The 17,432-nt window shown below is 37.2% G+C and overlaps 1 protein-coding gene across 2 annotated transcripts in view; it reads left to right on the top strand.

The window, feature by feature from the left end:
• LOC143226677 (uncharacterized) overlaps nt 1–11,868 on the top strand; it is a 77,193-nt gene extending 65,325 nt beyond the window's left edge. For both annotated transcript variants that reach the window (XM_076457962.1, XM_076457963.1), the window contains exons 22-27: nt 253–355; nt 1,869–3,298; nt 3,638–3,924; nt 10,106–10,176; nt 10,988–11,010; nt 11,725–11,868. In XM_076457962.1, coding sequence (XP_076314077.1) covers nt 253–355; nt 1,869–3,298; nt 3,638–3,924; nt 10,106–10,176; nt 10,988–11,010; nt 11,725–11,766 — 1,956 coding nt within the window. In that variant the 3' untranslated portion in view covers nt 11,767–11,868. The remainder of the gene's footprint in view (nt 1–252; nt 356–1,868; nt 3,299–3,637; nt 3,925–10,105; nt 10,177–10,987; nt 11,011–11,724) is intronic.
• The last annotated feature ends 5,564 nt before the right edge of the window (nt 11,869–17,432 follow it).

The raw sequence follows: 17,432 nt of genomic DNA, 5'->3' as shown, positions 1-17,432 counted from the left end.
AGACTCTTAAAAAAAAGCTATTCAAAGTTTTTTTTTTGGGGGTTATGAAGCTATCAGTTTTGATATACAAGTTGACGTAAAAAGAAAATAACCTTCAGAGAGTTCAACTGATTGTCTCTTCAGCAGATTTGTATGTTTACATGGAAAAAATGATATTTTTCTTGCATTCTTTCTCCATTACAAACAGTTGTGTTTGGCAAAGAAAAATATTTATTTATAAATATCTTTTACTTTAATAAAAAAACAACTTAGGATTTACATTATGTGGCTGAGATGAAAGGACAAATGGCCCTAGCTGAGGTGGCACTTCAACATGCAGACCGCTTGGACGTTGGCTCTGTACTTACTGGAAGTGGTAAGGTTTGTTTCTGTTATGTTGTACTAGTAAGTACAATCTCAGTACATTTTTCCACCAGTTTAAATACGTTAAATGTTAATGTACTTCAGCATTGCAGATATGCACCACTAGATTTTGTTTCAGCCTTACCTCTTCTAGTAAGTACAATTTTAGTATAACATGACAGAAACAGGTCTTACCACATTTTCTGTCATGTTGTACTAGATCTGTACTTACTAGAAGAGGTAAGGTTTGTTTCTTTCTGTCATGTTAAACTAAATCTATACTCATTAAATGTGGTAAGACCTGTTTCTGTCACGTTATACTAGATCTGTACTTACTAGAAGAGGTAAGGTTTGTTTCTTTCTGTCATGTTAAACTAGATCTATACTCATTAAATGTGGTAAGAACTGTTTCTGTCATGTTATACTAGATCTGTACTTACTAGAAGAGGTAAGGTTTGTTTCTTTCTGTCATGTTAAACTAGATCTATACTCATTAAATGTGGTAAGACCTGTTTCTGTCATGTTGTACTAGATCTGTACTTACTAGAAGAGGTAAGGCTCGTTTCTTTCTGTCATGTTAAACTAGATCTATACTCATTAAATGTGGTAAGACCTGTTTCTGTCATGTTGTACTAGATCTGTACTAACTAGAAGAGGTAAGGTTTGTTTCTTTCTGTCATGTTAAACTAGATCTATACTCATTAAATGTGGTAAGACCTGTTTCTGTCATGTTGTACTAGATCTGTACTTACTAGAAGAGGTAAGGCTCGTTTCTTTCTGTCATGTTAAACTAGATCTATACTCATTAAATGTGGTAAGACCTGTTTCTGTCATGTTGTACTAGATCTGTACTTACTAGAAGAGGTAAGGCTCGTTTCTTTCTGTCATGTTAAACTAGATCTATACTCATTAAATGTGGTAAGACCTGTTTCTGTCATGTTATACTAGATCTGTACTTACTAGAAGAGGTAAGGTTTGTTTCTTTCTGTCATGTTAAACTAGATCTATACTCATTAAATGTGGTAAGACCTGTTTCTGTCATGTTATACTAGATCTGTACTTACTAGAAGAGGTAAGGTTTGTTTCTTTCTGTCATGTGGCAGGGAATCTATACTTACAGAAAGTGATAAGGTTTGTTTCTTTCTATCATGTAATACTGGATCTATAGTTACTGGAAGCTCTAAGATTAGTTGTTTCCTTTTATGTTATCTTTGATGCTGGACCAGTTCATAATAGAAATGATAATGTTCCTTACTGTAATGTTAATCTGCATATAAGATCTGTATTTAATGTATGTAATAACAATTTTCTCTTTTGTAGTTCTGAGTTTTCCATTTGATCTGTGCATTTTTTAAAAGAAAATTTATATAATGAGTGTATTTAATTTCAAACTTTATAATTCTAAATATAAAATTATGCTTTCTTTGGTATGCTCTGATTATTAAAGATGTTCTTAATGTTAACAGCTTTGTTGAAAGCTATTTAAATTGATAGGTAATTACAACTGGTTTTACTCTGTTTATCAGATACTGGAGAATCTGTCAGCTGTGATGATGAAACAACAGAATTTTCAGACTGTAGCTCCTCAGATTGTCAAGATGACAGAAATAACAACCAGCATTCTACACTTGAGGTTACTGTACCACCTTCAAAAGCCCCTTGCCGTTCACACCCTCAGTCATCTTATATAGGTTCTCCAACACAAGCATTTCCAACTGAGCTCTGCTCACCATTAGTCACAACCCAAAGAAATCCTTGCCTTTTTGTTTCACCTCAAACCTTAACATGTCAGGACCTACAAGCACCAACAGGCACAGCAGAAGAAAGTCTGGAATCTTCTACTTCAAGAAGGAACTTCACTCATCACATAAAACAATCACCAAATATTGAAAACAAGAATCCTGATACATCAGTACCTACAGCCCCAGCAGGTTTTGGACTTTTCAGTACGACGAGGACTTTAACTGAACAAACCACGCAACCTCCAGTATTCAGAGCCCCAGCAGACTCTGGACCTTTCCATCCAACAAGGACTTTAACTGAACAAACCCCACAATCTCCAGCATCCAGAACTCCAGCAGACTCTGGACCTTTCAGTCCAACAAAGACTCTAACACAACAGGCTTCACAATCTTCAATATCCAGAGCTCTAACAGACACTGGACCTTTAAGTCCAACAAGGACTTTAACTGAACAAACCACACAGTCTTCAGTATCCAGAGCCCCAGAAGACTTTGGACCTTTCAGTCCAAAAAGGATTTTAACTGAACAAGCACAACAAACACTTGTATACACAGCTTCAACAGGCTCTGAAATTTTCAGTCCAGTGAAGAACTTAACTCAACATGCACCACAGTCTTCAGTATCGACAGGTCCTGAACCTTTTGTTCCAATAAGGACTGTAGTACAGTATCCAGTACAATCTCCACAGTTTAAAAATGTGATGACTTATAAACCTATGGCAAGAACAGAACATCCACAGTTGCCAGCAACGGTGAACCCAGCACAAGTATGTCTTGCTTCCTCTGTTACAACAAAGACTGTGTTGCCACAAACCCATAATTTGTTAGCTTCATCATTTATAGAACACAGTGGCAATAATCAGAGTTTTGGACTTCATCAGACAAGAATCTCTGGCCAAGTAGAATGTTCCAACGCTCTTATGGGTACCAAAGCTATCACTTCACTCCGTCAACCACAACCTTATGTAAACACCAGGAATACTCAGGTTCTTTTACAGCCTCCACATCCAACTATTTCCCACAATGTAGCTAATAGCTCATGGATTGGTTTCCAGAACACTGCTAGATCTTACAACATGAATCTTAGGCAAGGTCAGCCTAGTCATGGTCATTTCAATAGGACAGCTATACAAAGAGAAATAAGGTCTCAGCCATTATATAGAGGCATAGCCACATGTCAGATGCTAACGAGAAGCACATGGACACCATCTCAAGTGAGTTCTGTTTTCTTATACTGAAACATAATGTTTTGCTATTCATAGTGCAGCCATTCATCACCAGAAGTCCTTATCAAAATGAACATAGTACAGCAATTTGAGCAAGCAGTTCAAGACACTTTTGAAAATCAAGCAGAGCATTAGATTTCAAAAGTTGGAACTTTTGCTGGACAAGTTGCTAAGAAACACGTAAATTGTGTACTGTTATTAACAAAATTCTTGTCCTTGAACTCAAAAAAATAATAATGTTGGTTAAAATTGAAAGAATGGTTAGGTGTAGAAGTTTATTTTTCTAATCCAATGTAAAAATTTTCTTACATGATTTTTTTTTTTCAGCAACACTACTTAACATCAGGTGGTCAACCTGGTGCATACCAGTGGCCACAGTGTTACAGCAGTGGTTTCACACCAGCAAGATCAGTATTGGTTGGACCTTCTTCTGGACATTATCCTCAATCTTTTTATCACCCAGTGTGGCAGGATAAACAGCCACTGGTACACACAGGTGATGGTTCTGGTCAAAATTGTGGTACATCTGAAGGATTGTCAAAGCTGGGTAATCAGCAGTCCCATTCACCAGGCTACAACTACACTTGTGATCCAAATGAACACTTTGTTGGCAGGTAAGGTTGTTGGAAATCAATGTAAAACAGTTGTGTAGATGGTAACAAATTACCTAAAGTTGGTCTTTGGTTAAAGAATCAATAAAAGAAATAAATGAATAATAAGTTGAACAGTTGCTAAGTTTTTTTACATTTTTCTATTCGAAGATGTTTCGCTAATGCTCTTTGTCAGATGATCTAGTTTAGAAACTAAAGTTTCACACCCTTCCTCTTTCCAACCCTTAACTGTTACTTACACTTCTTGCTTACCTTAATGATGCTACTGCCCCATCATTAGCATCAATATCACTGATTATCTAGTGGATTTAGGTCCAATAGAAGCTTTACTGTTCAAGTTCTTTTATTGCTGACATTCCTTCATTGGTGATCAATGGCTGCTTTGGATTCTGTCAGAAGGATTCATTGTCCTGTGTCTTTCCCCACATCCTACGTCTCTTTCTTTCCTGTAAATCTGGTAACCAGTTAGCACCTGTTCATCGTCCTGTGTCTTTCCCCACATCCTACGTCTCTTTCTTTCCTGTAAATCTGGTAACCAGCTAGCACCTGTTCATTGTCCTGTGTCTTTCCCCACATCCTATGTCTCTTTCTTTCCTGTAAATCTGGTAACCAGCTAGCACCTGTTCATTGTCCTGTGTCTCTCCCCACATCCTACGTCTCTTTCTTTCCTGTAAAACTGGTAACCAGCTAGCACCTGTTCATTGTCCTGTGTCTTTCCCCACATCCTACGTCTCTTTCTTTCCTGTAAATCTGGTAACCAGCTAGCACCTGTTCATTGTCCTGTGTCTTTCCCCACATCCTACGTCTCTTTCTTTCCTGTAAATCTGGTAACCAGCTAGCACCTGTTGGAAGCAATTGGGAATTGCCATTGAACCTGTCCTCCATCTATTCTTGCTTTTACATTGTATATTGGTAGTTAGTAATTGATTAATCTTGTCTCAACTACTCCATTTCCCTGCCCTGGTTCACCATGGAGATTTTTCTCACACTGAAGGTTGTGAATAATAAAAATGGATATCTCCAGTGCCTACCTACATATACCAGTATCACACCAGTCTTGTCCTTATCTTTGCTTTGTCCATCTTAGAGTGGTTTATCAATTTTGAGCACTCCCTTCAGCACCTTACTTATTTTGCCAAATAGTCTGAGCATTTGTTTGGCATCTCCATGTTCAGGAGCTGCAATTTCATTATTACATATACAACTGGCTTCATATGGCTTATTCTGAACAGGAATCAACTAGTTATACTAGATAACTCCTTTCAATGACAGGTTGAATAGGCCCATTAATCAAACCAGAGAAGTCATTCTTCAGACCCACTCAATATCTTGTTCATTTGGGGATCTTTATTTACACTTATATAAGTTAGCCCAGCCTTCTTCATTACACTTTCGCTCAATGAAACAGTCATTTTGCCATACTCTCTTGGCTCAGTCACTTAATGCTTGTGAGATTCTATTGCTTTTGGGGATCTGGTTATTAAGGACATCACTGGACATTCTTGGTTGTCCTTTCTGTGGACACTTCACAATTAATAGAACTTTGTTTGGGATTCCTGTTCCATCCCATTTCTCTTCCCTTTTCCCTGTGGGACAATATACTCTGGTGGCTAGACAAATCCCATATTTTGGAGGGCATACCATTTCCACCCCTGTATTCAGATTTACATCTTTTGAAGAGGGCACCCAATCCAGAAATCTCTTGGGGGGGGGATGTTGGATCTCTTAAATTGGGTCTAAACAAAGCACATTGAATTAATCTTATTCTGTGTCATGTAACAGATGCTTTCAATCTTGTCACAGATCATCTTTTGTGCCTAGACCAGCTATATCTCACAGTGAGGGCATTAGATTCCATAGGTTTCAGGGATCTTTGCCATTGGTAGGGTTTTCCCCATGTGGAAGCCTTTTGCTACCTCTCTTTTGGTTGCCTGTACTTTATCCCCAGGCTCTGGCAGGCAATGTCAGAACTGATCATACAGATATCTTTATGTGTACCCACCCTCCGATTACTTTGAGTAATTTCTGTCATCCACTTCACTCCTTATTGGGTCCTCCTGATTGCTCTTTAGCCAGCTCAGTCTCAGTTACAATGACTGTTCCTTTCTCCTCCTGTCCCTCTTTCACTTTCTTCATCAACCTCAGTCATGTGCCCCACATTTCACTCTTCGTGTCCTTTGTCTTCATGCCTGGCTTTTCTCCAGCTGTTGGTGATGAGTTCTGGTTTCACAAGTGGAAGGTATTTTACAATTGGTCTACAACTAATAGTTTTCTGCTGACCAGCCTACTGTGGCTTATGTGGTGGAATTTCTTACCAGGCTCTTTGACCACTGGCCTTTGAACTTCTTGCTTTTGGAATGTCAGGCTGCTTTATCTCATACATTTTGTTTATCCTGACACTATAAAGTTTTTACTTCCCCTGTCTAAATTTACCATGTTTGTGTGTTCCTTTTGGACACATCACCCTCCCAGGCAGCCTACACTTCCAGGTTGGGATATTAATGTGATCCTCCATTTGAATTACTTTCATTCTGTTTCATGTTTCATCATTCTTTTAAAATGTATTTCTTTATTCTCTTATCCTGATGGTCACATCTGTTTGCTGTAGATATTTCACTTACCCTTCATCATCCTACCTATCTTCTTTATCCAGATCATTTCTTTCTCCTGAAGACCTCAGGAAGGTGGTTCCTAATTTTTTCCTGTCTCCCTTCCTTCTATTTCCCATTTTTACACTCCACTGAATCTGGATAAGCTTCTGTGCCCAGTAAGGGTACTTCATTTATTATATTGCCTGTACTGCTTCATTCCAGGGTGTACCTTCCAAACTCTCTATACCCTAGCAGTTCTTAACCTTTCATGATCTTTCACTTTTTACCCTTACCAGTTTGTCTATCATTTAGTTTGATTAGCTTTTTCCTCCAGAATTTGTTTCTGGTGTCCTCCCATCAAATATGACACCTCACCTTTTCCCTTGCTTCTCATCTTTGTTGTCTACTGGAGGAGATTCTGTGATCCAGCATGCTGACCAAATCCAGTGCATTCATTGCCCACTATCTCCATCGTATAGTGATTTCCTCTTCATCAGAGTTTCATCTACCACCTGTACCCATTCATTAGATTTTGATTGGTATGTTTCTATTCATACTTTCTTTTCTTTTCACTGGCCTTCTCATCACTCATCATTAATTGAAACCTGGTCTTTAGCAAGTGATGCTTCATCAGTTATTCTTTAACTTGAAATCTGAACTGTACAGCCATGATGATTTGCACTTTATTTCCATGGCTCACCATTGAGATGGGGTATTCCTCAATGCTCACTTATAGGTTCATGATCTTGTGATATTTTGCTTCATAGGCATGCCTGTCCCAGGCCAGTACCACCTATGGACTGTTCATGATCTTGTGATATTTTGCTTCATAGGCATGCCTGTCCCAGGCCAGTACCACCTATGGACTGTTCATGATCTTGTGATATTTTGCTTCATAGGCATGCCTGTCCCAGGCCAGTACCATCTATGGACTGTTCAGGTAAAATAGAAAGGGTTTATTTCTCATTCCTACATTGCCTAGAATAAATAACTCAGTATGATCTGCTTTTCAAAATAAGGTTTCTTAGTCACCCGCTGCACTGTCTCGGGTGTTGACATTCCTCTGGACTCTCCTCTGCATTAACACCCTCCTTTCTAAGAGTGTAGTGTGGGAGTCATTAACACTTTCTAGTTCCAAGCCACTGTGGTGGTTGACCATGAAAGTACCCTGTTGAATGAGTTCCTCACAATAATCATTCAGTTACAGGATAGGACAGTGGTGTTCTGTAGGTGTAAATGACATGATATTTTCCTTTTTTTGATAAATAATGACAATTGGAGGAAGACATCAAAATGCATTTCACCCCTTCAGTTGGGAGCCCTTATTCTACCTCACAGGGATGTCAATACCTTATGGGCTGGCTTTGGATTCAGAGTGAACTAATCAACATAAGTCCTCACTAGATTTTGGGTTGTCTATCTTCCTCTCTTGATTTCCTCTTCCTATGTTGTGTGTCACAGAAGAGGTTCATGGGATTGCTCCAGTTCTCCTTGGCTTTCACTTCCTCTGTCCTCTTGCAAGGATATTGCCAATTATGTGGTCCTGGCCTGTTGGTTAGAGGGAGTTAATTGCACATGATAGACATCCTTTTGAAACTGGATGTCAGGTTCTCAGATCAATAGCTGAGAATAATCCCAGGTATAACACTGGTATGATCCTTACACAGATATCAGTACCACGTGGGTAGATTTTGGATTTAGTTGACTTACCAAGTACAGTCTGATATGCCCTAGCTGCTTTATGCCTAGGAGTCCATCCTTTGTTTACCCATCTTTCTCATTACAGGATTGAGTTACAGTATATTTCTATGGTTAAGATCATCTTCCTGCCACATTCTCTCCCACTTGGATGCACTCCTCACATTTTCTGCCCTTATCTCTCTCACATTCCACAGTTGGGCAAAGACTATATCTGACTCTTCTAATTTTTGAATCTGATTCTCTCACTTCCATGGGTATCATATAGATGTTTTAGGAGGATACTTCTATCATTCCCTTGCATCTGGTCTCTCCTCTGTATGAATGTGTGATTCTAGCTAGTCTTGTGAGATGGGGTAACTACAGTATTAGAAGGTATAATATTTTTATACATTTGTACATTTCACCATTTCTCTGTCAAACTTCAAAGTGATAGCTTGGTCCAGAAAAAATGTAGAGGCAGCCATTCAAGTTCCATGAGCATGTCATGCTTTATTGGATATGCAGTGATGCATGATGAGGAGAGAAGGCTTGTGGCATACATAAAAAGTTTGCATATAGAGGGCAGCACTGATATAAAATAACTAATCTTGTGAGAGCATGTAAGTACTTATTGGAAATATATTTTCAGTATAGGAAAGTTATAACTTTTATTCCTGTAAGTTTATGTGACCCATACAGTTTTAATTTTACCCCTGTAAGCTGATTTGACATGTATAGATAGGAAAGTTAAGATTTAAATTATTTTTGCATTATTCCATTTCTGAATGCTATATACAGTGGAGCCCCATTAAGCCGCGTACCAGTAAACCTTGAAATCGCTTAAGCCGCTATAGCATGTCTTGTGAGCGAGGATTATTGCGGCTCACCGCTACTTTAAGAACGTGTAAAAACGCGGCTTACGAATTTAATCCTGGCTTTATAACTTCAATGGGATATTTAAAAAGGATTTGCTTTAATTTGGGAAATAAATAAAATATATTACAATATAAATCGACTGTTAATCTACCTTATCCGCTCTCTATGTCAGCTTTATGGAAGCCGCCATTGTTACCAAATCACACCTCTCCATACATTAAAGTTAATCCGCGGTAAATCCGTGAAAAAAGTGATCAATAATTAAAGTATTATTTTTAATTTGATAATCCGATATAATGATCACGCAATGGCCGGATGAGGCTCCTCAGCGGAGCTGTTGGCGACTTTCGGCTTTTCAGTCACAAAGGTTTAAGCCGCAGTTAAGCAGGTTGACCCCCCAAATACCGCGGCTTAACGGCACTACACTGTATTTAACAGTTTTATACCATGAATATTAGGTTTTTGTTTTTGATAAACAAAATACAAGTTTTCCCCGTACTTAAGAGTTACATAGCTTTATGTTTCTCCGTATATTTGGACTGATACTAAGCCCATGTTTAAAGTTGGAAAGTTTGTGAATTGTTACAAAAAGCAGATAATATGAATTATGAAACAGATGGTTTTACTTCTAGTATAAAAAGGTTTTCCAAGATGTCTACATCTTTCTTCAATAATTCTTCAGTCTATAAGCTTTATTTCGACTGTGCAAGTGAAGAAAGAGTTTTTATGAACCACGGAGACAGAACAAGCAAAAGTACAAAAAATAGATGTATGTGAAGTTAGAGATGTATAATACAGATAGCCCACACATAGCATTGTGCAAAACCCAACAAATAATTTAAAAGCCCATTCGATACTAAAACAAATAATAATGGAGTTGCACAGATTTTGATAATTACTAAATCAAAACTCACAATGTGAAGAGTTACGCTAAATAAAATACAAACAGGCACGTATATTAGGATATCCATTGTTACAGCTATCAGTAAAAACTGTTAAATTCTTGAAAACACCAAAACTTGTTTCATTTATTTCAGTGATGAAATACAAACAAAGCAAAATTCTGAAGAAAAGACACTTGAGAAAAATATGCAAGAAGACGAACAAGGTGGGTCATGTTGGTGGTGTATACATGTACTTACTTTTACTCATAAAAACTCAGAGATGCAGCTTAAGATACAGGGATCAAGAAATGTTTGTTAAATAATTGGTGAGTTTTCATGTACCTCTCACTACATAGTTTATTTTATCACTTAACCCTATAGATTTCAAAAGTTTTTTATAAACAGAATTTAATCCAACAACTATTTCTGCTAAGTTTAATATTTATGATGTCATGCATTATTGAAGAATCAACAAATCTTTTATTCTTTCAGTACAGGGAGCTTTATTTAAGAGAACATCACATCTCAACCAGTCTATGTCGTGCATTGTCAAACATTTTAAATTTAATTTAACCTGTGCTTAAAAACAAACAATTTAGTAAACGTACGAGAAACACAACTCTTTCATAAGTGTAGGAAGTTTTTGACATGTAATTAATACTCATAAGTTTTAGTTTAATAGTATAGTAAGTCCAGTATGTGTGTGTGTGTGATTTGTGAGAAGTTTGTATTTGCTGTTTTTAATACATCACTAATATATATATATATATATATATATATATATGTGTGTGTGTGTATAACATACTATTAACACACACAGTCAACAATTTTAATTTTCTGAAAGCATGCTAATTATAGTATAACACACTGATAATACTCAATCAAAATGTTTATTTTGTAACTGGTTTGTCACACTTTCAACAGTTTGACAGCAACTCTTGCGTCATGTCATTCTGTAACTATACAGATTTTACTTTAGAGAGTACGGGTGTTATGCTCCTATAGTTACATATAAAAAATGTTTTCTCTTTCCAGAACATTCTGAAGAGGAAGATTTGGTAAGAACTGAAGTGTATTTTACTAATTTATATAAATTTATATATCATTTTACACATCTTACCAAAATATTTGTATTTTCTTATATAAAAATAGTTCTTCAAAAGGTGTAATTATGGGTGTAACATAATAGATCAAAATTTATTTGTTACATGTTATAAATAAATACATAATAAGTCTTTATCGTTTCAAGCTACACTATTATTTATTTCAAAGTGAGTCAGGCATACTGTGTCAAGTGAATATTAAAACCAAGCTCTGAGTTTTATTATGTACTGCTACATGAATGTCAGAATCAAACTACCAGTTATATTATACACCTAAGGCTGTTGATATATATTAGAATATTTTATTCTTTTACAAAAAATCATAAATTAATTTCAAACATTATTCAAGTGTTGCTATGTAAGTAATAAAATACTGACTCAGCTGCTTATGCTACACGTAAAATGCTCCTCGTGTGTTTTTATTTGTATGTTATGTAACTTGGATACGACTTTTTTTATGACAGTATTGTCCTACATTTTTATGACAGTATTGTCCTACATTTTTATGACAGTATTGTCCTACATTTTTTATGACAGTATTGTCCTACATTTTTTATGACAGTATTGTCCTACATTTTTTATGACAGTATTGCCCGACATTTCACATTCAGGGTCTGAAATCAGAAAGTGTATGTAATGTTCTCTTTCTTAACACATTATTTTATATAGGAAGGAGCCAGGGTGAAGTTTGTTCATTTTGGAGTTGTTTGATGTGAGGAAAGCTTCGTATAACAGTAATATACTGTCCGTATGTTTTCCTTTTCACATTTGTATACAATGTTTGTTTTTTAATAAAATATTTTTTTTACAATATTTCTGTATTCTTTTAACTGCCAACCTGAGATATCCATCACATTGAGTGTGACAGCTTATGTAGTTGTGAGCCTGGTGGTTAGGGTACTCAACTTACAATCTTAAGGTCCAAGGTTTAATCTCCACCACTAAACATGCTTATTCTACATAGCTACTGACTGAACTAGCCACCCGAATGTAAAAACTCTTGGGTTACAAAATTACTGCCTGACCCATAATTCAATGGGACTAAAGTCAAAATGGAAAAACAAACAAAAAATATAGTTGCACACAAACAAGCTTTACTTTACAAATATAACTCTGAATAACTACCACAGGTACACACAGTAAACTTCATTTTAAATGCAAAGTTTACTTTAAACTTTATCAATAAAGCTAAATAGTGACACTTAAACAATGTCCCCCTTCCCCCCAAAATCAGGAATATGACACAGGTCATCAAACCCTTATAGGTAGAGTTGTCTCCGGTAGCAACAATGTACTGCTTACAGTCAACTTGATCCCAAATTACTGTCATTAAATAGTGGGTAAAGTAAGAAATGCCAAATTTACAATACTAAAATAAGACAGCTGAGAGGTACAATTGTTCTCACTAAGTGTATATGTGCAATAGAAAAGTTTTAACCAACAGCTTATTTCTATATACTGTGTATATTGCTAATAAAGTATTTTTTCCATCAGCTAAGGGTGTAGTAGTGTATCTATAAAGTCTTTCTGATGCACTACAAGTTCACATACTGTATTTACACAGGGTTCTACCTGCCAATCACTTGACCAGATTTGTGCAGATTGGAAGGGTATCACGTAAAGTGGCCCTGCCATGGCCAGGTAGTTAAGGCACTCAACTCGTAATCTGAGGGTCGCAGGTTTGAATCCCCATCGCACCAAACATGCTCGCTCTTTCAGCCTTGAGGGCATCATAATGTGACGGTCAATCCCGCTATTCATTGGTAAAAGAGTAGCCTAAGAGTTGGTGGTAATGATTAGCTGCCTTCCCTCTAGTCTTACACTGCTAAATTAGGGACGGCTAGCACAGATAGCTCTCATGTAGCTTTGCACAAAATTCAAAACAAACCAAACTCATCTAAAAGTGATACTTTAGAAGTTTTCATTTGTTGAAAATATGTCATCCACATCTCTTTTGTTTCAATAGAGTATTATCTCCTCTCACACAAATCTATCTTAATCTTCTTTTTGTCTTTTATAAGCATTACTGAAAACACACTAGTCTATATATTCACAATTTTATGCCAGTATTAAACATGTACAGATCATGTGATTACTCTGCACCAATAGTATTGTTCCACCCATATTGGTGCAGTTAGCTCCCTCTGCTGCTTAATATTTTCTTTGTGGATAGGCATTGCATCATTCAGATGTTTTTCCTGTTTAAGTTTCTTTGCCATATAATTTTTATTCATTTATTTTTTCTTGACATCATAACGGTTTCTGTTTGCATCTAATTATTTTAATTTTCTTTTATTTGGGAACAAAAAAGAAAATTAAAATAATTAAATACATTAAAAATGGAAGTTTCCATTACACTTGAGAATGCTACTGGTACCACTTCCCAGGACTTTGGTTTGACTTCATATGCAGAAAAGGTACAGGTCTTAATCTGCAGGGTGCTTCCCAGTGGCATGTCTATAGAATTATAATACTTCAAACCTGGGTTTTATATCTGTGGTGGATATTACTCCATTTTTAATTGTTTGCTGGGGGAACATGTTGGCAAAAGAAACTGGACAAATTTGACAGTTTAACTTCTCTCACTTATGTTACGTACAACCTATGTATGACAACAGTTAATCTGCAGGGAGAAATATTCAAAAGTTTGGCCAGCAACAACTTCTTTTCAATCTGACATATTTTTAAGAAAGAATACAATCAAGGAGAAGACAATCTGAAATATCGTTTTCCATCACCTCCTGACTTTGATCAGTCAGTCTACATTTCTTTAAAAGATTTTGCCTTCCACCCCATATTCAGCTTGATAATTGTGTATGTAGTATTTTATACATTTCCCATTTTGCTTTCCTTACTGGGTGAAATTCCTTGTTCTGAATATTATATTTTTACCCCTTTACCCAGAATTAGGGTTCATGTTCATAGATTTTTTGGTCCCACTACAATCAGTTGTTGGTATGCCACAACTTCCTTGATTATTGTACCAACATACTTTGGTGGACTATCACTCTTCATACCCACACTTTGATTCTTAACAATTAGATCCTCTACTTCTTGTTGGGGTTTGAATCTCTGAGCAACTGTTCATTTTAATCAGACTCAATTCTTAGGAATTTGCATTTCCCTATTTATATTACTTGTCTTCTCTCCAATTATTGTCAGAGGCTTTTTGTTGCTGGTCTAAATTTTTTTCAGTTGAACTTGGGTCCCTCCATTGGCCCACTATGATAGTTTTGTCAGTATCTGTCCTTTCTCTTAATATCTGGTTCATAAGCTGTTGTAACTTGTTGGAGAGAGATGTATTAATTGTAGTACCATATTTAGAGGTTTCTTTATTCCTTGGTATCCAGGATTGATGTGGCTAGATCACATTTTTTTTGTCTTCTCTGGCCCCATATTTATTTCACCCTCTCTCTACCTCTGAGGAGTCATCCATCCTTGTCTTCCTCTCAACATTCCCAACCTCTTGCTTGTTATTCCCACACCAGATTGACTGATGCCAGCAACATAGGTAACATTATATAGGTTTCTAGACTGGTAGGAGCCATATTCCTCTACTTTTGCTGTGTGATGGCATTTTACAACAGATTTAAGGGTGCTACAAGTTCTGTCAGGGGTCTCTGCCTTCAATTTCGATCCCTACCTCCCCTTTAACATTCTCCTATCTCTTTCCCTCCCTCACAGGATCCTACATCCCTTGGCCATCTCACCAAGAGCAACCACCACCTGTTTTGCAGAGAGACTATCAAATGGGTGTGCCCTGTACAACTGAGGTATTACTTCTCTCTCATGAAGATCCCCAAAAATATAGATTTATCATTGATCTATCTCAGTTGAATTTGTTTCTGGATCCCTTCCTTCACCTCACTATAAAGTCTCATCTCACACTTTCGTTGGTGTTTATTCCAGGACTATGAATGACTTAATTTGATGTGAATGATGTCTTTCTTCACATTCCAGTTGCTCCCAAGTCATATTGTTATATTCATTTCGTCCACAAGGGTCAGGTGTTCCAGTTGATGGCCATGCCTTTTGGACCATCCTTGGCTTATTTTGTGTTTTTTGAAGGGAACAAACTTTTTCCAAATATCTTCACTGGATAGGTGTTAGTGTTCTTGCTTGCTTCTTCCTTTTCACAATCTAGAAACCACATTTATCTACTCCTCCAAGTAGCAGGATAGGTGGGACTCCTGATAAAGGTTGAGAAATCCATTCTTACCACCAATAATACCTTGCTCGTTTGCAGTTTTTCTTCAATTCATATCTCAGTTGAGTCCCGCCTTCTCCTCTTTGTTTCTGTGATATGGAGCAAGTAGTCCATTAGGCTTCTGTCTATTTTGGGAATGTGGGCTTCCTTGAAAGTTCTTATTCCCATGGGTTGAGCTCATATGCATTCCTCTCAGTTGATACTCCTTGATTAATGGAACTTCTACTTGGATCCATTGGATCATCCTGTTCCCCTTCCTGGCTTGTGGATTAGACAGGGACCAGACCACTTTACAAGGTTGAGGTACTTACATTAATTCTCAGGACAGTTCCAGAGTCTGGTTAGTTGAAGAGTATTCACATCAACATTCTCAAACTTATGGCTGTTCATCAAGCATTTTCCCACTTCCTTCTTCTCCTGCAGGGAAGAGTGGTTATAGTACACTCCAACAAATGCAAAGTAGTCACTTATAATCACCAAGGAAGGGGACATGAATTTTTTTCTTGGCCCAAAGTCACTATATGGTGGTCTTAGCTTGCCATATTCCTGACACCCTGATTCTAGTTGCAACTTATCTTGACCCAAGATTATTCCTACAGACTTTTCCATCAACCCACAGGGTTTTTTGGTGAATTTTCACTCAGCACAGGTCTCTACATAGATACTTTTGCCACCCACTGGAACAATAAATTCCCTTCCTTTTCATTTCCTGTTCTACACCCACTATCTTTGGGAATGTATAGATTTAATGAAAATTGGAGTAGTAATCACATCTGTGTCTTACCCTTCTATTTGACTTACCCTCAGAGTTCTATTTGTAATCCAAACCCCTACGTTTTGTTTGGAATAATCATGGTTCTAAATATTTGCACAGCCTCCCATACTCTTACCTCTGTCTTGGTCTGCTCTGTTAACTTCAATCCTGATGTCTCCATCCTCACACATGGCTTGTGTCAAGTCCGTCATCTCAATCCAAGGACTGACGTCTTTTCAAATCCATGTAACCTTTTCCATTCTTTTTACCAGAGGGGATGGTCTCATTGATGTGATTTCCATTCTTCCAGGCCTTATTTTTCCCAATTGTTCATGTGGTTAACAAAGGCTTGTCCACTTAAACTGTGCCTAGGTATCAGATGGCCTAGTTTAACACTTTTTGTTTCTCCAAGTTTCATCTCCCCTCCTTTTGTGTCATGTATCCTTCATGCTCCTTTGAATTGCTGAATTGGAATCTTCCTGTTGTCCTTTAAACCTTTGTCTACATATTAAATATACCATCTCTCCCTCACTTGTAGACATTGTCCATTAGACAGTTATGCCATTAATATTACCTGCATCCTCTACTATTCCACTTACATCATTTTGTGTGCAGACCAGCCCTTCCTTCCCAAGACCTTTGTTGCCCATGAAGCCTATTTGGCTTTTACACCCCTCTCTTTACCTTCAATCTCCCATTCTAATCTAGATCAGTTTATTTGACTCGCTCCTTATGGTGCTATGTGGCACTTATTAACTCCTTTCAGGGCTCATGTTCCTGACTATTCCTTCCTTGGAATCCATCTGTTTCCTGTAATTTATACCCTTTCAGACTAATTGTTGGGTAGTGTTTCTTCTCATCAGTTTTGTCATGTCGCCATGTCTTTGGATTCTTGCTTCTGCTCTTTGTAGTAGATCATCCAGACTGGAATGGGGACTACTCACAACACCTCCTGATAATACTAGATTTGGAGTGACGCTGCCCTGTTCCTATAGTTTTGTACAGTAGAGGCTCCCCTTTTCATTTGGTTCTTTCCCTGACCCTGTAGTTTGGAGAACTTTGTATGCCTCATAATACTAGCAACAAGACATACCTACTCTGTTCCTACTGTAATTCAGAATGTCGCTTACCTGCATTTACAGTTGGGTTAGTTTAGACTTCTGCTGTTAACACTGGTTATAGATACTGCTCGGTTCCTATGGTTAAATTGGGACAATGATGCTACCCCATAATGCCAAGTTTGGTTTGTTGTATTTCTTGCTCTTTAGCTGGTTGTGGCTGCATGCCAAATTCCTCTGTGTAATTCTGGTTGCTTGTTGTATATATGTAAAATGGCTCGTTTGGGTTGAGAAAGTTTTTTTACATAGAGGAGTGAACAATGTTTTGATCTTCTTCTGTCATTGTCAGGTTCACAAA

Source organism: Tachypleus tridentatus, chromosome 9, assembly GCF_004210375.1.
Source record: "Tachypleus tridentatus isolate NWPU-2018 chromosome 9, ASM421037v1, whole genome shotgun sequence".
Classification (NCBI taxonomy): domain Eukaryota; kingdom Metazoa; phylum Arthropoda; class Merostomata; order Xiphosura; family Limulidae; genus Tachypleus; species Tachypleus tridentatus.
This window is presented reverse-complemented; position numbering and strand designations above follow the sequence as displayed.